The following is a 25,246-nucleotide window of genomic DNA, read 5'->3' as shown; positions in this document are numbered from 1 at the left end:
TGTATACTCTCGGTGCTAGTTGTGGCCCTTATTATTGTCTCATAACTCCGTATGTACATTTTCTGTCATTCTATCATTCAGTATATGACGTATTTTTATGCTTATAATGCTAATTATGTTTGACGCTGTGGGCTTGAAATTAGGACTTTCAGCGGTGACCTATCGCAATGCACCTGCACGCCAGACAAGGTTTAATCAGTTTGTTTCTATTTTCAGGTCCGTTGATCAATTGCTACCCGGTTCCGCATGACTGAACACTGGGCCTGTCCGTGCGTGTTTACTGGAGACGACATTAAAATGTGATCGGCTATGCACATACCATTGTCGATCTAAACAAAATCCATTTCAATAACGCTAATCTGTCACGGGCGGTTGAATATTTGTCAATAGCAGACGGTGTAAAAGGCTAATACTATATCGAAATACCGTGTACGAGCATTATGGTACAGACAGTTTACACTGTGCACGAAGACAGTAGGTGAAAGTTGGTTAAAAGTTTAACATTAATGTCGAAACAGGAATTAAATGTCGCGGAGCTTGCATTAATTTTAACAAAGTGTTTTCTAAGTGGTAATTGTCATACGGTCATTGAAAAATACGAAGACAAGTGTGTGTCTATTAAATACAACTTTTATAATTAAGTACAGCTTGTTTTATTGTTTTCTTCCACGTATTGAAATCCAGAACGCCAAATGGAATGCGAGTCATCTACACGCTGCAATTTAATATCAGTGAAATATATAGACATGTTTTCTGACAGAATTTAAAACGAGCCGTCTGCAGGACTTGTATTAACGCTGTGAAAACTGACGTCAAAATGAGATTCCATTTGAAGAAAACCATAACATGGACGCTGACAGTTTTCTGTTTTGTGTTTTTAACATTGAACATTTACAATCAGGGAATTCTGTCCCCGCGGATTAAAACGGCACTTTTATGGGGGAAAAGCGTCGATATGGGTACCGAAAAATTATCGCGTGGCAACATTGGATATAACTTCACCACCGCCGCTGCCGTCACCGTGATAAAAACGGGTTTCAACGCCACCCTTGCCGCAAAGAAGCTGAAAAATTCTCAGTATTCGTTGAGCTCAGACATCAAAGAGTACCCGAGCATGTTGAACAAGCAGGTTGTGTGGCCAGATAAGGATTTCTACGAAAACGACAGGATCGTCAATCAGCTCCAGCACATCCCGGACTGGGTAGCAAAAGCGGGGGAGAGGAAGGAGGAAATTCCCTTGAAGAAGATTCTTCTGTTTAATGGCCTGTCAAACTGGGATCTCAAACGCGGCAGACAAACGTTTATAGACCAGAAATGCACGGTAAACACGTGCGAAGTAACTGACAATCGCGAGGCATTGAAGGACGCAGACGCGGTGCTGTTTCACCACTCGCCGCAGGCAATGCGGTCAAACCGGTCCCCGAACCAGGTGTGGATTCTGTTCATGTTGGAATCTCCCTACCATACACCGGGACTGTTCTCATATGCAAATCAATTCAACTGGACTGCTACCTACCGGCACGATTCGGATATCGTAGCGCCGTACGAGAAATTCGTCCCTTTCAGCGAAAGCGTCCGAACTCTTCCCCAGAATAAAAGTTACGCGACGGGAAAAACAAAAAAGGTGGCGTGGTTTGTTTCGAACTGTGGCGCTAGAAATACGCGTTTGGAATATGCAAAAGAGTTGGGAAAATACATCAATGTAGATATTTATGGCGCTTGTGGACCATTTAAGTGCTCAAGACGGGACTCCCAATGCTACGATATGCTCAACTCGGATTACAAATTTTATTTGTCGTTTGAGAATTCCAACTGCAGGGATTACATAACGGAGAAATTCTTCGTCACCGGGTTGCAGTAAGTATGGTTTAATATAGGCCAAAATGAAACATGTTTTCTTGTTTTGTCATGAATATTGAGTAAACTATGGTAGTGTCATTGTGTACGTAACCCATGTATGCCTAGCGTCTAGAAAAAAAGCCTTGGCAAACAGCGTAGACCCAGATGAGACGCCGCATGATGCCGCGTCTCATCAGGGTCTGCGCTGTTTGCTTAAAGAAATTTCTGTAAGAAATATACTAAATATAGACACACATATACTAGACATTCATAATTTTTGAAATAAATTGATCCAATTAAGAAGGATGTGAGAGTCCACTAGGCATAAATGGGTTAAATTTATGCGACTAGTTGTAGAAAGGTTTTTACGGCAAGACTTACCGAGCCTTGTTAGACTTTCTGAGATGATTCTCAAGTGTTTTTAAAAACCCTTTGTAAGACAATCAACATATTAACGTTTAATTGTTAAAAACAATAGACAGCACCGATTTACTGAATCTAATCTGGCTTAGTAATATCAACGCAAAATAGTCCTCGCCAATTCAATGCAAAAGCAGAGTAACAAGACAAAATATCGCATCGATTCGATTTTAATAAGCATTTCAGACGGTTTTCTTCAAACTTAAATTCTTGTTTTAAAAAAGCATTAGACCAAAAATAAAGATGGCTGACAATTCTCTTGACATACTTTTTACAAATTGGCATATGCAAATCAAACCTCTACTGGCTCAACTTACCAAAAGTTTGTGGAAGGTATAAAATTACCATGTTTATTTTCGTTTAGTTGTATTTGCTTGTTTATGCCCCCCCTCCTTTTCCATTTTAAACAGAGTTTTTAAGAAGGCAATTATTTTTGGATCGACAATCAAATCTCGGCTAACAAAAGAACGAACTAGTTAACTATTGATTGAGAAATTACCTTTTACACTGTACGTCGAAAGGTTAGAGAACAATGCTGCACACTATTCTTAAGAGTAAAATTGTTTACAAGTCTTAACTCTGTTTTACCTTGAACCGAACATGAAGAAAAAAACAAGAATTCCATTACGTTCATGAAGAAGGCATAGATAGGCATAGGCAGGATAGAATATGCAAATCAACCTCGCAGTGATACATCAGTTAACTGTAGGATAGAGTGTGCACATCAACATCGCAGTGATACATCAGTTAACTGTAGATAGAGTGTGCACATCAACCTCGCAGTGATACATCAGTTAACTGTAGGATAGAGTGTGCACATCAACCTCGCAGTGATACATCAGTTAGCTGTAGGATAGAATGTGCACATCAACATCGCAGTGATACATCAGTTAACTGTAGATAGAGTGTGCACATCAACCTCGCAGTGATACAATCAGTTAACTGTAGATAGAGTGTGCACATCAACCTCGTAGTGATACATCAGTTAACTGTACGATAGAGTGTGCACATCAACCTCGCAGTGATACATCAGTTAACTGTAGGATAGAGTGTGCACATCAACCTCGTAGTGATACATCAGTTAACTGTACGATAGAGTGTGCACATCAACCTCGCAGTGATACATCAGTTAACTGTAGGATAGTGTGTGCACATCAACCTCGTAGTGATACATCAGTTAACTGTACGATAGAGTGTGCACATCAACCTCGTAGTGATACATCAGTTAACTGTAGGATAGAGTGTGCACATCAACCTCGTAGTGATACATCAGTTAACTGTACGATAGAGTGTGCACATCAACCTCGCAGTGATACATCAGTTAACTGTAGATAGAGTGTGCACATCAACCTCGTAGTGATACATCAGTTAACTGTACGATAGAGTGTGCACATCAACCTCGCAGTGATACATCAGTTGACTGTAGGATAGAGAGTGCACATCAACCTCGCAGTAATACATCAGTTAACTGTAGGATAGAGTATGCACATCAACCTCGCAGTGATACATCAGTTAACTGAAGGATAGAATGTGCACATCAACCTCGTAGTGATTCATCAGTTAACTGTAGGATAGAGTGTGCACATCAACCTCGCAGTGATACCGGTACATCAGTTAACTGTAGGAAAGAGTGTGCACATCAACCTCGCAGTGATACATCAGTTAATTGTAGGATAGAGTGTGCACATCAACCTCGCAGTGATACATCAGTTAACTGTACGATAGAGTGTGCACATCAACCTCGCAGTGATACATCAGTTAACTGTAGGATAGATTGTGCACATCAACCTCGCAGTGATACAATCAGTTAACTGTACGATAGAGTGTGCACATCAACCTCGCAGTGATACATCAGTTAACTGTAGGATAGAGTGTGCACATCAACCTCGCAGTAATACATCAGTTAACTGTAGGATAGAGTATGCACATCAACCTCGCAGTGATACATCAGTTAACTGAAGGATAGAATGTGCACATCAACCTCGTAGTGATACATCAGTTAACTGTAGGATAGAGTGTGCACATCAACCTCGCAGTGATACCGGTACATCAGTTAACTGTAGGAAAGAGTGTGCACATCAACCTCGCAGTGATACATCAGTTAATTGTAGGATAGAGTGTGCACATCAACCTCGCAGTGATACCGGTACATCAGTAAACTGTAGGATATAGTGTGCACATCAACCTCGTAGTGATACATCAGTAATCTGTAGAATAGATTGTGCACATCAACCTCGCAGTGATACATCAGTTAACTTTAGGATAAAGTTTGCACATCGACTTTGCAATTATACATCAGTTAACTGTAGGATAGATTGTGCACATCAACCTCGCAGTAATACATCAGTTAACTGTAGGATAGATTGTGCACATCAACCTCGTAGTGATACATCAGTTAACTGTAGGATAGAGTGTGCACATCAACCTCGCAGTGATACATCAGTTAACTGTAGGATAGATTGTGCACATCAACCTCGCAGTGATACATCAGTTAACTTTAGGATAAAGTTTGCACATCGACTTTGCAATTATACATCAGTTAACTGTAGGATAGAGTGGGCACATCAACCTCGCAGTGATACATCAGTTAACTGTAGGATAGAGTGAGCACATCAACCTCGCAGTAATATATCAGTTAACTGTAGGATAGAGTGTGCAAATCAACCTCGCAGTGATACATATAACTGTACGATAGAGTGAGCACATCAACCTCGCAGTGATACAATCAGTTAACTATAAGATAGATTGTGCAAATTAACCTCGCAGTGATACAAATAACTGTTGGATAAAGTGTGCACATCGACCTTGCAGTAATACAGTCTGTAAACTATAGGATAGAGTGTGCACGTCAACCTCGCAGTGATACATTTTAATGTGGGATAGAGTGTGCAATTATTGTATGAGCCATGATTTTTTTGGGAGTAGTGTAAACTCAATTTTTGACGGTTACGCGGTAAATAAACTTTCAAGCAATTATTGTATGCGGGTAAAAGCACACTTTAAGTCATGATTGTTTGAAAGAACTGCACACTCAGGCAATGAATGTATAGGGGTTAATGAACACTCGTGTCATATTCGTATGGAGGTAAATGAATTAAATGGTGGTACATGTGCACTCAAGTCTTGAATTTTAGGGGGTAACTGTACTCGCAACTAATTATTTAATGTCATTGTAGACACAAGTCGTGATTTAATGGAGGTGGATGAAAAACGAAGCTTTCATTGCATGGGGGTTAAAGTACACTCATGTAATGATTGTATGGGTGTGAGTGTACGCTCATGTAATTATTGCATGGGGGTCAATGTAAACCCATGCAATGATTACGTTGGGGTAAAGGTACTCTTATGTAATGCTTGAACAGAGGTAAACATACAGTCATACAATGATTGCATGGGTGTTATTGTACGCTCATGTAATTATTGCATGAGGGTTTAGTACACTCATGTAATGATCACGTTGGGGGAAATGTACACTCATATAATGTTTGTCTGGGGCTAAATGTACTCTCAAGGCATGATTGTATGGGACTAAATGAACTCTCAAGCCACGATTGTATGGTGATAAATGTATTCTCAAGCTCTGATTGTATTGGGCTAAATGTACTCTCAAGCCATGATTGTATGGGGCTGAATGTACACTCAAACCTTGATTGTATGGGGCTAAATGTACTCTCAAGCCATGATTGTATGGGGCTAAATGTACTCTCAAACCATGATTGTATGGGGCTAAATGTACTCTCAAACCATGATTGTATGGGACTTAATGTACTCTCAAACCATGATTGTATGGGGCTTAATGTACTCTCAAACCATGATTGTATGGGGCTAAATGTACTCTCAAGCCATGATTGTATGGGGCTAAATGTACTCTCAAGCCATGATTTTATGGGGCTAAATGTACACTCAAACCTTGATTGTATGGGGCTAAATGAACTCTCAAGCCACGATTGTATGGTGATAAATGTACTCTCAAGCTCTGGTTGTATGAGGCTAAATGTACTCTCAGGCCATAATTGTATGGGGCTAAATGTACACTCAAACCTTGATTGTATAGGGCTAAATGCACTCTCAAACCATGATTGTATGACGCTTAATATACTCTCAGGCCATGATTGTATGGGGCTAAATGTACACTCAAACCTTGATTGTATGGGGCTAAATGCACTCTCAAACCATGATTGTATGACGCTTAATATACTCTCAGGCCATGATTGTATGGGGCTAAATGTACACTCAAGCAATGATTGTATGGGGCTAAATGTACTCTCAAGCTCTGATTGTATGGGTCTAAATATACTCTCAAAACTTGCTTGTATGGGGCTAAATGCACTCTCAAACCATGATTGTATGGGTCTAAATGTTCTCTCAAGCCATGATTGTATGAGGCTAAATGTACTCTCAGGCCATGAGTATATGGGGCTAAATGAACTCTCAAGCTCTGGTTGTATGGCGCTAAATGTACTCTCAAGCCATGGTTATATGGGGCTAAATGTACACTCAAGCCATGATTATATGGGGCTAAATGCACTCTCAAACCATGATTGTATGACGCTTAATATACTCTCAGGCCATGATTATATGGGGCTAAATGAACTCTCAAGCCATGATTATATGGGACTAAATGTACTCTCAGGCCATGGTTGTATGGTGCTAAATGAACTCTCAAGCCATGATTATATGGGGCTAAATGTACTCTCAAGCCATGATTTATGGGCTAAATGCACTCTCAAACCATGATTGTATGGGTCTAAATGTACTCTCAAGCCATGATTGTATGGGGCTAAATGTACTCTCAGGCCATGATTGTATGGGACTAAATGTCCTCTTAAGTCATGATTGTATGAGGCTATATGAACTCTCAAGCCATGATTGTATGGGGCTAATTGTACTGTGAAGCTATGGTTGTATGGGGCTGAATGTACTCTCAGGCCATGATTGTATGGGTTCAAATGTACTCTCAGGCCGTGATTGTATGGGGCTTAATGTACTCTCATGCCATGATTGTATGGGGCTAAATGTACTATCAGGCCATGATTGTATGGGGCTTAATGTACTATCAGGCCATGATTGTATGGGGCTAAATGTACTCTCAGGCCATGATTGTATGGTGCTAAATGTACTCTCAGGCCATGATTGTATGGGTCTAAATGTACTCTCAGGCCATGATTGTATGGTGCTAAATGTAATCTCAAGCCATGATTGTATGGGGCTAAATGTACTCTCAGGCCATGCTTGTATGGGGCCTAATGAACCCTCAAGCTATGATTGTATGGTGCTAATATACTCTCAGGCCATGATTGTATGGGGCAAAATGTACTCTCAGGCCATGATTGTTTGGGGATTAATGAACCATCAAGCTATGCTTGTATGGGGCTAAATGTACTCTCAAGCCATGATTGTATGGGGCTAAATGAACTCTCAGGCCATGATTGTTTGGGGCTTAATGAACCCTCAGGCCATGATTGTTTGGGGCTTAATGAACCCTCAAGCTATGATTGTATGAGGCTAAATATACTCTCAGGCCATGATTGTTTGGGGATTAATGAACCATCAAGCTTTGATTGTATGGGGCTAAATGTACTCTCAAGCCATGATTGTATGGGGCTAAATGAACTCTCAGGCCATGATTGTATGAGGCTAAATATACTCTAAGGCCATGATTGTTTGGGGATTAATGAACCATCAAGCTATGATTGTATTGGGCTAAATGAACTCTCAGGCCATGATTGTATGGGGCTAAATGAACTCTCAGGCCATGATTGTTTGGGGCTTATTGAACCCTCAATCTATGAGTGTATGAGGCTAAATGTACTCTCAAGCCATGATTGTTTGGGGATTAATGTAAACTCAACTCATTGATGTTGAGGGATACATGTGCACTTAAGCCATTAATTTATTGTTTATCTATACAATCAAGCCATGATTGTACGGCGTTAAATGAACAATAGAGCCATTATTGTATGTTGGTAAATAAGCCATGATTGTATGTAGACTCAAGTAAATTTGGTACAAAATAACTATTTTCGTTTTAGAACATGACGTGCTTAAAAGAATATCAGGCGAGTGTCGAATACAGATATGTTTATTTTCTCGGCACAGTAACACGAACAGCTCACAAGGGCTCGGGACTTATAGTGTTTTTTAATTCTTGCTGAACGGACTTATTTGTATTTAACATTTACCGGGTACCTTTTATATTCAACATTACAAAATCGTTATCGATCTGATATATTTTGAATTATGAAAATTATAATTATTGCTTCGTTTAGGGTAAAGTAAATATGATAATGACCAAAATAAGTTTTGAACAAATGTTTGAGTAGGATTCCAACAAATGCAAACTAATTCTGTGCTCTTTTATTTGATTCTCCTCTCGCTTCAGTGTGCTTGCAATTTGGTGTGTGCATACACGAATAGCCGTACATCATGAACATGTATACTTCGCTGTAACGACAAAAAATCATTTCAAAGATATATGTGATAACAAGCATTTAAAAATATACTATAATTTTTTTAATTATATCCTTTGTATTTCTCTAAGCCTTAATCCCACTGCGGGCATCCGAATGTGACAATTGAAAGACAACTTGCTATATCGACGTTAAACAAATTGACCATACATACAGCGCAAGTAGTTCCATTTATTACAGAAAATAATTGAAAACTAGGTTCAAATTAAACAGCTGTGCTCAGGACATTTGAGTATAAAATATGATAGCGAAGGAACATGACTCTTGGGAGATACTTTCACAGCAAATGTCAGTGGCACACGGTGAATACAAGTGTGCACGAAATAACATTTAATGGGATGAAATAAATTGTAAACAAATAATCAATTCCATGAGTGTGTTTGCAACAGATTCCTATTGTTAGCTTTGAAAATAACCATGAAATTTGACATCAGAAGTTCGTAAATGATTACTGAGTAGTAAATTGGTTCGTTATTTTACTAACAACAACGACAATATGCCTTGCCGGTATCATGCACTTTTTAACATGAGCATCTTTTGAAGCAATATTTGATTGTTATTATGAAGACATATATTATCTGACCCGTATTGTCCTTAAGCAACTACGTCAATAGTATTAACCCATTTATGCCTAGTGGACTATCACATCTTTCTAAATTGGATCAATTTATTTCCAAAATTAGGGATGTCTAGTATATTTATTTTTTTATTTAGAATATTTCTTACAGAAATTCCTTCAAGCAAACAGTACAGACGCATCATGTGGCGTCTCATCTGGGTCTACGCTGTTTGCCAATGCCTTTTTTCTAGATGCTAGGCATAAATGGGTTAAGGTTGTTAAACCATAAACATACCAAAGTTATCACATTTTGTTCTAACTTTATCATGTAGTTTTCTTGGTCAAACGTTACTGTTATGTTAATGCCTTCGGTAGGGTAGCATATAGCAGTTGAATTGTCCGTCAGTCTGTCCATCCGTCCGAAAACTTTAACATTGCCCCTAACTTTTGAAATTGAAGGTAGCAACTTGATATTTTGCATGCATATGTATCTCATGGAGCTTCACATTTTGAGAGGTGAAATGACGGTCATCATTCAAGGTCAAAGGTCAATTATATGGTTTCAAATCGGCGCAGTAGGGGGCAGAGTGCTTCTAACAAACACATCTCTTTATTCTAATCAAGTTTGTATTTTAAAAGCTGGAAGCTGAAACAATCTGCCATTATCAGTGGTCTGTAAACAAATCGTGAATTTGATTTTAAAAAATCCTGACAATGGCAAAATACTATTATGTTTTAACACACTGTCAAGCTGATTTTGGTTGCAAACAACTATAGTCCTATAAGAAGCATACTTAGCACTCGATTTCTTACATCCTTGAAGCAATAGAAACAATTGTAACAAGACTATTGCCAAGCAATAAAAGTCCCCTACCGGCTCCACCATTGTCAGAAATTTCACCATTGTCAGAATATTTTTGTGTTGCCATAGCAACCAGAATTTTTGACGTAGGAACAAAATGAAATGACGTGCATAATGTCCATATTGCCATCTATCCATGTTGGAAGTTTCATTAAAATAATATGAAGAACTTTTAAAGTTATCGCAGGATCCAGAAAACCACCATTTTCAGCAGTATTTCTAGTCTATTTGTTGCCATAGCAACCATAATGTTTGACGTAGGAACAAGATGAAATGACGTGCATAATGTCCATATTGCCATCTATCAATGTTTCGTGAAAAAATATGAAGAACTTTTAAAGTTATCGCAGGATCCAGAAAACCACCATTTTCAGCAGTATTTTTAGTCTTTTTGTTGACATAGCAACCATTATTTTTGACGTAGGAACAAAATAAAATGACGTGCATAATGTCCATATTGCAATCTATTTATGTTTCAAGTTTCATGAAAAAATATGAAGAACTTTTAAAGGTATCGCAGGATCCAGAAAACCACCATTTCCAGCAGTATTTCTAGTCTATTCGTTGCCACAGCAACCATTATTTTTGACGAAGGAACAAAATGAAATGACGCGCATAATGTCCATATTGCCATCTATCCATGTTTCAAGTTTCATGAAAAAATATTAAGAACTTTAAAAGGTATCGCAGGATCCAGAAAAGTGTGACAGACTGACGGACACACAGAGCGCAAACCATAAGTCCCCTCCGGTTTCACCGGTAGGGGACTAATTACTCTAATATTATTCAACTTGCTATGTCCTTCAGAAAAATTTAACAGGACAGGCTCGTCTGGTGCCGGGCATGTTCTCTATATGTTTTGAATCAATCAAGCAGGCATGTTCAATCCTCAAATAGCTTCTTAAAAGATATTTATTATTACACAAATCAAAATAGTCGAGATTGACCAAGATATAGGTCCTGTTAATAATATATAGTGTATGTAGAGGATCCATCCATTGAAAGCACACGCTTATATCGGTAAAGTGGATCAGAATATTACTGACTCCAAGAAAGTTATCAATCAATCGTATGTATTTACTTAATATAAATATAAAGCACTAAAACATGGCATGTTTTTATGCCCCCGGTAGGGTGGCATATAGCAGCTGAACTGTCCGTCAGTCAGTGCGTCCGTCCGTCCGTCCGAAAATTTTTTTTTAGATAGATAGATTTATTTTAGTATATAAAATACATATGGCATGGTACACAACATAATCAAAGATTACTGCATAACACGAAATACAAACATCACAGATCAGCTAAAAGACACGAGCTTAAAAGCTATTAGAAAGCTATCATTTGGTAAAAAATACATAAATATTGCTTCTTGTTATATCATTTAGAAAAAAATAAAATTGTTGCAACACATATTAAATACTATCATAGTGTACCAGGGCAAGTACTCATATACCCAGGATAGCACAAAAAAGGAAATGTGAATTTGTGAATTTAACGTTGGCCATAACTTTTTAAATATTGAACATAGCACCTTGATATTTGGCATGCATGTGTATCTCATGGAGCTGCACAATTTTAGTGGTAAAATTTCAAGGTGAACATCATCCTTCAAGGTCTATGGTCGAAAAAAACAAAGGCAAGGGAAGTAATAAGCTTTAAATGGACATAGTTATCTGACCTGCCCACGTAAATATTTTTGTTAAATAAATTAAAGCGGCGCAGTAGGCGGCATTGTGTTTCTGACAAACACATTGTGGTAAAAGGTCAAGGTCAATGTCATCCTTTACGGTCTACGGTAAAAAATACAGATTTAAGGGAAGTTATATGCTTTAAAAAGGGAGAAAAATATTCAATATTGAACATAGCCACTTTATATATTTGGCATGCATGTGTATCTCATGGAGCTGCACATTTTGAGTGGTGAATCTACAGTCACGGTAGTGGCTTTTAATTATTTGCTACTAAAAATAGAGATTTGTTACAGACAATTATTTTCAAGGGAAGTAATTTATATAATTATAAATCTCATATTATATATTTCCTTACCAAGAATTGAAGTTCTTTTCCCAGTTACTGTACAGATATTTTATTTTGATTATGTATAACCCAAATGATTGATTTAAAAAAAAATGTAATGGTATAATTATAATTTCTTTGATGTACATAACATACATGTGGACTTATGTCCATATACAAGATCAACTCTGGCTATGATCTCTTTTAAACCACAGGTCTTGGTTGTCAGTGATGTCTGACATGGTCATAACTGACTGTGAGAACCTTTCCACCCACCCCCCATCCCATCCCCCGGTTGGATTGGACAAATTTCAAGGGAAGTAATAACCTTTAATGGGAGATGATTTCTATACCTGCCAAATGATAAAAAAGTATGTCAATGCGGCGCAGTAGGGGGCATTGTGTTTCTGACAAACAAATCTCTTGTTATTTTTACTTTCAGACATGACGTTATCCCGATCGTAATGGGCGGAGCTCCAGAGGACTATGCGCGCGCATCACCGCCTCATTCCTTCATCCACGTGGACGACTTCCAGTCACCGGAAGAGCTTGCGAAGTATCTGCGCACGCTCGACGAAAACGATGATCTCTATAACGAGTACTTCCAGTGGAAAGGGACCGGAAGATTCATTAACACGTACTTTTGGTGTCGCATCTGCGGGATGCTGCACGATACGTCACGGGCACCAAACGTATACCGTGATCTTGAGAAGTGGTGGCGTGGACCGGGTGTGTGTATAGGAAAAGACTCATGGCGGCAACATCAGAGGACTTCAAAGTTCATCGTAGATGATTATCTACTCTAGTTTATTTTGCTTCAATGTGGGCACGTACTGCATTTTACAAGTTCAAGTATACATGTTTAACCGTGTAAACAAAAGTCAAGTATCTTAACTAATCGAAATACTTACCTAGTATTTTATGAGATTTAAGCCGCATACTCTGTGTGAATATTTGAGTCGTTCTTTAGGAACACGGGTTATACTGCATCATTTGCATGATGTGTTGTCCGCACAGACTAATCAGGACCGATGCTTTCCGCTTTTATCGAATGGTTAGTTTGAAGGAAGTCGGTTTCTAAACAAAATCTAGTTTAGACGGAAACATTGTCCCTTATAAGCCCGTACGGACCACATTAGCTAAACTTGAACGACACTTAACGCACGTGCATTAAGTCCAGTTTTGCCATAATGCAGCTCATTTATTGGTACGCTCGGGGATATTTCTTAAAGGGACCGTCAACCGCGATTGACGAAAAAAAAAAGTTCTAAAATACCGCATTTTTTTACAATTATTAGTTTAAATTGATTAAAATATCACGGCTGTTATATTACATTACTGGAAAAAAAATCATATTTTCAGTATATTCGGTAATAACATTTCGCGATGTGAATCGAAAGTACATCGCGAAAATATGTGACATAACGACATACACACACTTTAAATAACGCAATTAGATTGATCATTATATATAAAAAATATATACAATTCACTACGCATGCACAATTTGCATTCCTGGGTTTACCACGTGACGATGATGATCAATCTACTTGCGGTATTTATAGTTAACTGGTGGTACCTGTACCCAGTAAAATGTATTACCGAATATACTGAAAATATGAAAACTTAACAACTTTTATCAACTTATGTTATATACCAGTCGTGATATTTTAATCACTATAAACTTATAATTTAAAAAAATACGGTATTTTAGAACTTTTAATTTTTCGTCAATCGCTGTTGACGGTCCCTTGAAGTACTGTGTGTGAAATAGTCAAATGTGCTGTGAGGTGTGCCGCAGTACGCTTCGATATAAATCGCGTACACTGTGATATGCTCCTTTTAGTTATGGATACAACGCGTGTCTTTATAGGGAGTGTTCTGTACAGTAAAGGATAGATGGAAAATTGCTATTTAATGAACATGCAATATTATCTTTTGTCTCAACACTTATTTTGCTTGGTTAAGTCGATTTTTACGACAATCAGAATGTGTGATTAGCATTTCTGTTTGCGTTTTGTTTAATCGTGTTTGTGTGCCTAACAGTTATAGTCACGTTTTATTACATATGCCAAGCAGTTAATTGGCATATTGTAAAGATAGTGATGTATAAAAGATCTACTTAAAAGACGGAAGGATTTAACCAGCTGAATTTTAAGATCAAATCTTAAAGTGGCCTTTTCACAGATTTTGGCATGCATTGAGTTTGTCATTAAATGCTTTATATTGGTAAATGTAAACATTGGATCTAAAAAAATCCAGTATTTTATACTTTATATAAACAATCCTCGTAGTGTCTCACAAAATATATCGACATCAACCGAACTCTAAAATTATTCGCGTTGCAACGCTTTATAAGTATCAGAATTGTAAATCGTCAAAAAATGCACGTGACGGATATTTTAGAGCATGGTAAATGTTCAGTATTACTATTTCCTCACACATATCATAACTACAACGAACATTTTCGTTAACCACAATCCACGTATTTTGTTATTATAACAAGTAAGGTCAATTTTGTTTAATGTTTTGATAACTATGCCTAGTTTTACTTCACAAGGTGTCTTACGCCTTGACGATGTAAATGACACATTGGCTGCCGTCTATACATCCTACATCCTGTACTTAAAAATACCGATTGGTCGGACTCATTATCGAGTCTCTTAAGTTAAACTTGTGCATGTGTTTAAAGTGTCGTCTCAGATATGCCTGTGCAATCTTCACAGGCTAATCAAGGACAAGTCTTTTTGCTTTCATGGCATTTTACTTTCTAAGATAGTCTCTTCAAACGAAAATCCCGTATGGCCAGAAAGTGTCATTCTTGGTTAGACTGTGCAGACTGCACATGCTTATCTGGGACGACACTTTCAGCACATGCCATTTTTCCCCGAAAAACGCTAAATTGGTACTTGTTATCATTGTGAATTCGTCCACATAGTCTTAGCTCGCTATGACCTTGACCTTATCTTAACGTCAATATGGCTCTGGGTAGGTGCAACAGGAAGCTTTCTGCTACCGAACACTTTGATACTTCGATACCTTAGCAGTAATTGCTGATGAACATTTCTAATCAATCTATTTCAACCGACCTAGTTTTAACATCTACCCTGTCGTATTTAGGACGTAGACGAGGTCAAAAAGACTGTCTACCACCAGCTGGGGACGTTTATCGAACGCTGCACCATGTCGGTGTTATGTTTTCTATTTTAGTGACATCTCTTTCATTTTCACTGTTTAACCGTATTGGAAATCATACCACATGGCTCAGCAGGTACCTAATGTAAATAAACACGTATTATTGATACCAATCATAGTTTTGCACACGGTGCGCAAAAATCAATACTGTCGTGATAATCATAACTAAAAGAGTTCTGATGATGATTCCTTATATTTTCAATATCATAGTGTGTTTAAAAGACAATTTAGAACGTTCATATTTATTTTTGTCGTGAGACGGCGGTATTTATACATCATTATCATAAACGCACCATTTATAAACGGAATGATTGGTATACACGTGTAGCATAAACCTAACAGAAATTGGCAACGCAAACATGTCCCTGAAATAATGGTGTAGCCATTGATGATCTCTTATGGCTTTACCATTTCTTATCGGCGCAGATGCAACGATACGCTGCAATTTGATTGTATTTCTGAGTTTAAGTACAATTAATAAATTATTTATTATGAAGTCGTGCAATAAGTTGGTATCTATTTGATGCTATTCCAAACAAGCCTTGAAATAATAAATTGGCATTTAGTTTGTCATGCTACTTTGGCAATATGCTCGTTAATATGACTTTTCGAAGTGGAGATAACTTTATTTTCTACCGGTGTAAGTATGTTTATGCCTCCGGTGGGGCGGCATATAGCAGTTGAACTGTCCTTCAGTCAGTCCGTCCGTCCGTCTGAAAACTTTCACATTGCCCATAACTTTTGCAATATTGAAGATAGAAACTTTATATTTGGCATGCATGTGCATCTCATGGAGCTGCACATTTTGAGTGTTGAAAGGTCAAGGTAAATGTCATCCTTCAAGGCCAAAGGTCAAATATATGGCTTCAAGGAGGCGCAGTAGGGGCATTATGTTTCTGACAAACACATCTCTTGATCATACTGCGAACAAATATTTGATTGCACATTAAATAATCCGCATATACTGTTTAACGTTTATGGCGCAAATAATTTTATTTGTACAAAAAAATGCTTTATGCCTATACTGATATTTGTGCTGATTCTTGCATCAAGTTTACTGTGCAAAATCTCTAATCATCATTTTATATTGTTTACACTCATCAACTTCCTGATCTGTCCAATAGTGCCTTACTGTAATCATTGTTTGATTGCAAAAATGTTTTGTTGCTTTTTGATATTATTTTTTAATACTAATATGCATATTAGAATCGTTAAATAATGACTACGTGTTTTCCTTTTCAATTTACTTTAACATGATTATTGCAATATGTATTTGTATGTATATGCCATTTCTAAATCTATGTTTGTTGATTACACGGCGAGATGGTATTCGCTTTGTTTTCCTTGTTGTTGTTAAATCCTGATAGTTTGTACATGTATTTGTTAAATACATTTCGCACAATAATATTTGTATACACAGATTAATGCTTGTGCTATCCTCTATGTATAGTTTGTGTTATTGTTTACTGTTACATTCCTGTTCGTTCTGGTGATATTATAATTGTTATCTATTTAAGGGACATGGTCATCGAAAAGGATCTCAAAGAACCAATTAAAATAACAACAAAGGAAATTCATATATGAATACAAGCAATGAAATAAGACAATTAGTAAAACGTTTTTCCCCCTAAGAATTCGTGCACATCGAGTCATATATATCCTATTTTGACAACACACTTGTGAGTATTGTCCATGACCAAGTTACTTTGTCATTCCTGACTGTGCAGTTATCACGGTCGGGTTCCTGATATTTAATTACATATTGGACTTAAATTCGATCCCTGCTTGGTTTTTCATCGCTACTTTATTTTCTATAAAATATGGATTTTGGTGTTATAGTTTTTTTTTATATAAATAATTTATTTCATGTACATGTTTTTATTATGCTTACTGTCATAGTATTAATATCCATAAAGTATAGTCTATAGTAATATAGTTATAGGAACCCAACTTTCCACGACATAAGCCCTAAAACAACATATTCTGATCTAGCTCTGATGGAAATGGATTGTATAATTGTGAACGTTAACATAAATCAAGCAAACAGCAAGTGCATGTAATAGGAAAGATGTTACCTTTGAACATTAAACTATATTTGTAAACATTTATATTATTGTATTGTAAATAGGGTATGTTCGGTAGACATATACTACAATCTGTTTTGATTCTTTATCAAATAGTTGTTTTATTTGTTGTTGTTTTTTGTATGGACATATCAGTGATTTAAAACGAGACATGCTCTGACAAACCGTGAAAAACAACACTGAAACATATGAGCAATGTTCCCAGAAAACTGGGCTTAATGCATGTGCGCAATGTGTCATTCCAGATTAGCCTGTGCAGTCCGCCTAAACTTGATTTCGGTTAGGAGGGACTTCCTTGAAACTAAAAATACCATAAAAGCGGAAAGTGTCGTCCCTGATTAGCCTGTGCGGACTGCACAGGCTAATCTGGGACGACACTTTACGCACATGCATAAAGCCCAGTTTTCTCAGAACACGACACATATAGTTAATGTATAACTTCAAATTGTAAAATTACTTCATAACTATACTATTCCTTCCATTTAACTCTTAACATTTATTGATATAGGTAGATTATCCGCTCGTGATCATGGAAAATAAATACATTATTTTCTCTGATCGCCTTTTGAATATATTCGATAATCTACCTTTAACCTACAAATTACCTTGTCTATATATCTTTATTTAGTTGTTTTCTTTTTTATGGTAATGGCCTTGTTTGGTAGCTTTTGGTAGGGGATTTTATTTGAGATTCGCTCTGAAAAAAATCGGTCCTTATTTAGATGCGTCGTCTTCCCAGATTAGCACAGGCTAATCAGACACGACAGTGTCGTCCTTTATTAACGCTCTATTGGTCATTGTCGACTCGGGTACTACTTACATGTACCCCGGGTACTCTTAAGTTTACTTGCATGTACCATTTAACAGAACATAAATGTAAACATAATTAATTTAAAAAAAAATAGCCGACAAAGACCGATTGAGCGTTAAATTTCCCGGGTGCGTTTTGGTGTATTTACCGTACCCGGAGTGCATGTAAATATACTTAAGTGTACCCAGGGTACATGTTTGTAGTACCCGAGCCGACAATGACCAATCGAGCGTTATTAACCTGTGTTAGCACATGCTAAACTGGGTCGACACTCCACATATATGCGTTAAGCCCGGTTTTCCAAGAGCGCGACTCATATATATATATATATGAAATTTTAGCCATTAGTATCATAAAAATAACTTTTACATGGATAGCACCATGTGATTTTTAGCTCGGCTGTTTTCGGAGAAAGCCTGAGGTATTGTCATAGCCAGCTCGTCGTCCGACGTCCGCCGTCTGACGTCCGCCGTCCGCGTCGTGCTGAAACTATATCATTTTGTTAAGGTTTTGAACATTGGCTCTAAAATCAAAGTGCTTCCACTTACAACTTTGAAACTTCATATGCAGATGCACCTTGATGAGTTCTACACGCCACACCCAGTTTTGGGTCACTATGTCAAAGGTCAAGGTCACTTTGACCTCTAAAAAAAATCTAACACGAGCGTTGGCACCCGTAATGCGGTGCTCTTGTTTAAATAAGAGATTGTTCGGTCTTTTACATATACTCTAAAGTTTGTGCTAAAACCTGTGAATTATAACTATACGCGCAATAGACGATATCGTTTTACGATTATTGTATGAAAAGAAAAAAAATGTATTAAAAATACAAGAATTCATGCCATATTAAATGTCTTCGCACAATGCCAACATACAGCCACTACATATGTAGTTTTTGTATTTATTTGGTCCGTGCTCTGTGAAAAAGGGTTCAATGCTTGTGCGTTAAGTGCCGTCCCAGATAAGCCAGTGCAGTCCTCACAGGCTAATCTGGGACGACACTTTACGCGTTTATGATCTTTTTCGTTGAAGTTTCTTCTTAGCAAAACTCTACTTCAGGCGGAAAGTGTCGTCCCTGGTTAGCATGTACGGACTGCACATGCTAATCGGGGACGACACTTAACGCACATGGATTAAGCACACTTTTCACAGAGCACGGCTCATAGGAAAAACTTTGATTTCATAACATTACAAATGTCTGTTTTCAACACAAATACGAGCATATTGATTGGTTGGAGTTATATTAATGTGTGCTTTTTTTAATGTTTGTACATAAAATTAAGATTTAAAGTCTTTATATTTCCCTAACATTTATATAATTCTATTTTTGTAAAAGTGTATATTTTACTTGTTTTGTGATGCTTAAAATCCACGTCACATTCCATGACATTGGGATATATGTTTCTACTTATCCATTTATTTGTTATTATTTATTATCTTGTTGAATACATTAAACTGTAAGATGCGTTTATTATTCGTATTAATTTATTTGTTGTTATTGGACAACTTCACCTTTACCTAACTATAATTAAAGTTGTTTAACATGCAAAGTGAGACATGTGACCCAGTCGCGTAGTTGTGGACACCTCTGCAAGAGATTTTCAAGATCCATCCAGAAGGAATGATATTAAACGGCGGACAAAAAATATCACAATTTTAATTCAACCGTTCGAAATAAATGCAAATTCTGTTACTTTCCCCGACATCCGCATCGAAGTCGACGTCCGAGGTATGTTAAAGTTCGGTAAACTACTTTCTCAGGAAGGCTATAATTTCATTCAAACTTGAAAAAATAAACACATGTTATCCCCACAATGTAAATAAGCCATATTCGACAGGCCATTTTGGTAACTTTAGTTTATAATTTGTAAATTTAATCGGACATTTTACAGTTTTGCATTTAGCTATACTGAAAGGTTTAAGTTTTTCTGTAAACTAGTGTATGTGGTGTATCTGGAATGGTTTGACTCGAGATGTAATTCACTCTTTACACACGTATGTCCCTTATTGAAGTAACCATATAGGCCGGGTTTTGTGACTATTATTTCACATCCACCAAAATTGCGGGCTATTTAAGCTTCGAATTTTTAATATCCACTACATATGCTTGTTTAACCCATTTATACCTAGTGGACTCTGCCACCCTTCTAAATTGGATCAATTTATTTCCAAAATTAGGGATGTCTAGTATATTTATTTCTATATTAAGAATATTTCTTACAGAAATTCCTTTAAGCAAACAACGCAGACCCTGATGAGACGCCGCATCATGCGGCGTCTCATCTGGGTCTACGGTGTTTGCCAAGGCCCTTTTTTCAGATGCTAGGCACAAATTGGTTAAGATTTTCGGTAAGCTATTTTCTGAGGAACTGCTTGAGGGATATTCTATGTCGGTATTCGAGCGGCTGTTGGTCATCACATTTTTGAACAACTCGTCGCAAGACTTGGTGGAAATGGTAGACTTTTGCTTATTTCTTCATTGGTAAAGATCGTTTTGAGTGTTTGTTTTTTACCTTTAACCTGTCAATACAGAGCACTCACATCTCTGGCGTTTGGGGTCAAGAGGTGAACATACTCGCAGGAAGTGCGTTATGTTTTTCGCATGCAAATTACCAAGTCCGCAGTTTTCAGTGATTTACAAGTCTTTTGAGCGACGATGCCCTTTAGTTTTATTCAATTACACTCATAACCCAAGTTATTACGACACATATACCTATATCGGTTTAAAGAACCAAAGCACTGTAGAAGTTTAGATTCTCATTTGAAACTTGTTTCACTAAGATGAGAAATTAATATATTTATAATTTTACTTATAAGCAAAATATATCTCCAAAGACGTGGTATTTAGGTGTTCGGTCATGGGACTGTTATTCATTTTATGACAAATATAAGTATTCCGAAATAATTGAAGGAAAGTGGACATCGGTATTACAACATTTGGTTAATTAAAATTATTGACAATTGACTGTGCATAAATGATATTGATCAAACGAATTTTAAATATGTGTTAATTTATGAACCATATAGCAGAAGTGTTTAAGCTTGTAAGTTATACTACCGTTGCACTACAATTGAACACTACAAGGACAGTATAGACAGTTGTAAAAGTGTAACCCGTGTTCAGGCCATTACATTATGAGGTGGCGGGGTCTTGCCTATGACGGAAATACTTTGCCAGGGTTTATATTTCTTTATCTAAAGAAAACAAGAAACCGTCGGAGACGGGTGATGCTCCCCAAAGTTTTTTTTGTCACAATATTGCACTATATATTCAGATAAAAGGAAACGTCTTGAGGGCACAGTAGTTAGGGGGGGGACAATAATCTGTTTATATAAAATTTCAAAGGACCATAACTCTGTGAAAAATCATCCGACCAGAACCCGCTGATAATATGCACATCCCCTTTTGGTAGTGAAGCTTCCCATAAAGTTTCATTGAATAACGGTCATTATTTGCTGAGAAATAGCCCGGACAAGAATTGCACTATATGTACAGTTAATGAAAAATTTCAAAGGGCCATAATTGTGAAAAAACATCTGACCAGAACCCGCTGATAACATGCACATCTCCTCTTGGTAGTGAAGCTTCCCATAAAGTTTCATTGAATTCCGGTCATGAGTTGCTGAGAAATAATCCGGACAAAAAATTGTGCACGGACGGACACACGGTGCTGCATGTTGTGTTTAAAATAATGTCATTTCTAATCAAATAGGTCACGAGTACATGTTTGTTTTTATAACCACGTTTTACATTTTAACTCTATGTAAAGTGTAATTTCTTATTGCATATAAAACTAAACATCTTATTATCAATATCTACTATGCTTAATTTACCATTTGTACGGTTTAAAGTTTTTATTGTTTAAACTTTAGGAGGTAACTCTGTTTATTTTGAGGTGCTCGGTTACGCTCGGAATGCGCGGATGGTGCTCGGATTAATGTTACGACCGCGCTCGGAGCCTTAGTATATAAGCTCTGTTTATTGCACAGTGAGGGACTCTGATTTTTTTGGAATTAAAGGCACATTCTCATTAATAATTTTTTTCTCTGATAAATATTATTTTTAGGCATTTTAATTAAAAGTAAGTTAAAAACACTATACATATTTTTGCATACAATAGAGCTTTGAATAAGATTTAAGATTAAAGTGTAGGGATATCTTATCGTACATTTTATTAAGACTGGTTGAGCATTGTAAATGTGAGTTTAAGAATTGTATTATTTATGATAAATTTTTGAAGGAATTGATGTTGTATTCTTGATGCAATTTATTAAATAATAAAAATTTGTTGAACTTTATTTGGTTGTTGTTTATTATAATTATTATTTGAGAGTCATTAAATGACGCAGGCTATTATCTTCAGTTTATTTGGTTTTAACAGAGTCCATTTTATTTAAAAATGTTTAAATACAACTTAATTAAATAAAAGTCGGTTTGACATCAACGTAGGCCCGCTATCACATTGCATTTACGAGGAAAAGAAAAAGAAGAACCGCTCGGCTCGTTACAATATATTACATCTTGGTATCAAATTGTTTGTCTTGTTGAATCTGATTCGATTTTAATAAAAAAATGAGTACTTTATAGTTGATTCTGAGTAATATGACCATCCTTTACACATGACTGATATTCAAACTTCATGTTGACCATGATATAAAAAAAATATATCAGGCAACGTTATAACAGGCAGATATCAATGCGGTGGCATGATAAATGCAATAAACAAGTCACTTGTCAACCAGCCGTATATCACTAAGCTATACCTCTATGTATGCGAAACGCAAGCAACGCAAAACCATTCATGAAGAAGTTTAGCCTTTCAGCCATGTCTTGTGTTGCCGAGCCTCTCTTCTTGTCTAGCAGCTCTGGCGCTCTCGTACCAGGTCTTCTACATAGGCCCGGGTTCCAATTAAGCTCTGCTTCTCTCAGAGATATTTGTTATTTGCCGTGGACTTGTGTTGTTTGTCTTGCTCATCGTGTACAACATAGTGTCATCCATGGGCCAATCGACCATGTCGATACCACATTCCCTTTTAAGGACAAAGGACGTCTTTTTATAACTTTGAGCGCCTGTTCGTTGGTGGTGCTGATACTTTGGGGTGTACTTGGGAAGCTGATGTGATCTTGATCTGGATCTCGATCTTGTTTCTTCTGGTTTCTGTTGTTATTAATCGGTAGGGGACTTTCTTTGATACGATCGTTTGGGAACTGGAAGGCCCACTTATCTAGGTACAAAATACGAGGTTTAAATTTCGAGATCCCAGATACCTAATTAATATACTTTATTCCCGTTTGTTTACGAATTATGAATCAAAATTGCCAACTGTTTTCTTAAACCATTTATGCATAGCGTCTAGAAAAAAGGCCTTGGCAAACAGCAAAGACCCAGATGAGACGCCGCATGATGCGGCATCTAATCAGGGTCTGCGCTGTTTGCTTAAAGGAATTTCTGAAAGAAATATTCTAAATATAGAAATAAATATACTAGACATCCCAAATTTAGGAAATAAATTTATCCAATTTAGAAGGATGGGAGAGTATACTAGGCTTAATGGGTTAAGATGTCAATATTAGTGTGGTCTTGTGCTGATGGGGGAAGCCTGAGTTTCCGGAGTAAACCCCACCCGTTCCGTATCGTGACAACCATACAAACTCAAACAACTGACAGGAACGGGGCATTTAACCTGGGTTGTCTATGTTGAATAGCATACAACAACCAATGCGCTAACCGGACAGTCAAATTAATGGACTTGTTTTTATATAAATTAGTTTCGGTCCTGGGTTATTGTGATTCGTCCGTATTGCTGACGAGATTCTCCGTATCGCGTTGTCGTTTAGGTCCAAGATGATCCCTGTTTATCAGGGGCTATCCGTAATTCTTCCTTGTTTGTCCGGAACAGTCCGTGTGGGTGCCGTGTTGGTAGCATGTTGCTGCAAGAAATGTCCGTGTGGATACAATGTTGTCACCGGGTCGATGGTCTTTGGAAGAGCGTGGAATCTAAAAACATCACAGATCGTCCCGGATCTTAATTCGGGGATCGGGACTGCGATATAGATGCATTTGAAATGAATGTTTAAATCCTATCAGTGTTCTTAAAATGGGACATACATTTACAGAGATTTGGTATTTAAATCGACTTACAACCCATAGTATTCTTTAAAAATACTCCATAGAAATATTGACATACATTACTTGAAATCTTGGGTATTTAAAACGTGTAATCTAAGATGTGATCTTGAGCAAACATTTAAATGCATATTCAATATTTCAGGTTACACGGTAATCTAGAGAGGCGATTGTCGTAGGTTGCTGTTATTAAAGAGGCTGTACATTGATATTTCATACTCGTTGCAAGCAAAACTCTGTAGATATGTCTTCAAAAGAACATCTTGATGATGAGATCGCTTAGCGGATATGGTGTACGCCTAGCGATCAGAAGGTACCGAGTTCGATCACCCACGTCGGGAGCGTTATCAGCATTCTCCAAGAAGACACCAAATACTGTTTCAAACCAGTAAACGGACCCCCGGAGTGTCTCAATAATTTTAATCCTGTAGTTTAAACCTATTTATTTAAGCTCGGTTGCATTTAAAGTATGCATGCCTAGTGGAATCTCCCATCCTTCTAAATTGGATCAATGTATTTCGAAAAATTAGGGATGTCAAGTATATTTATTTCTATATTTAGAATATTTCTTACAGAAATTCCTTTAAGTAAACAGCGCAGACCCTAATGAGACGCCGCATCACGCGCCGTCTCATCTGGGCCTACGCTGTTTGCCAATGCCTTTTTTAGACGCTAGGCATAAATGGGTTAAAAACGAGCTGTGTTATCGCAGTATCAGCTTTGTTTTGTTTTTACAATTTTTACTTATTTTGTTTAACCATAGACAACACAATTTTTGCCTGATGAAAAATTTGCAATTACGTGCATATTCTCAATATTGACCTTAATATTAATCCACATATTAAAGGGGCCTTTTCACAGA

The 25,246-nt window shown here is 37.2% G+C and overlaps 1 protein-coding gene across 1 annotated transcript; it reads left to right on the top strand.

Moving 5' to 3' along the window:
* The first annotated feature begins 266 nt into the window (after nucleotides 1-266).
* On the top strand, nucleotides 267-19,725 carry LOC127831557 (glycoprotein 3-alpha-L-fucosyltransferase A-like). The gene is made up of 2 exons (XM_052356541.1): nucleotides 267-1,857; nucleotides 12,609-19,725. The coding sequence occupies exons 1-2, from the start codon at nucleotides 818-820 to the stop codon at nucleotides 12,970-12,972; spliced, it is 1,404 nt and encodes a 467-aa protein (XP_052212501.1). The 5' UTR covers nucleotides 267-817; the 3' UTR covers nucleotides 12,973-19,725.
* Nucleotides 19,726-25,246: the final 5,521 nt, after the last annotated feature.

Source organism: Dreissena polymorpha, chromosome 1 (assembly GCF_020536995.1).
Source record: "Dreissena polymorpha isolate Duluth1 chromosome 1, UMN_Dpol_1.0, whole genome shotgun sequence".
In the NCBI taxonomy this organism is placed as follows: domain Eukaryota; kingdom Metazoa; phylum Mollusca; class Bivalvia; order Myida; family Dreissenidae; genus Dreissena; species Dreissena polymorpha.
This window is presented reverse-complemented; position numbering and strand designations above follow the sequence as displayed.

Coding starts and splice junctions, on each gene's coding strand:
- LOC127831557 (XM_052356541.1), top strand. CDS start 818: ATGAGATTCCATTTGAAGAAAACCATAACATGGACGCTGACAGTTTTC. Junction 1,858..12,608: donor TTCTTCGTCACCGGGTTGCA/GTAAGTATGGTT, acceptor TTTTACTTTCAG/ACATGACGTTATCCCGATCG.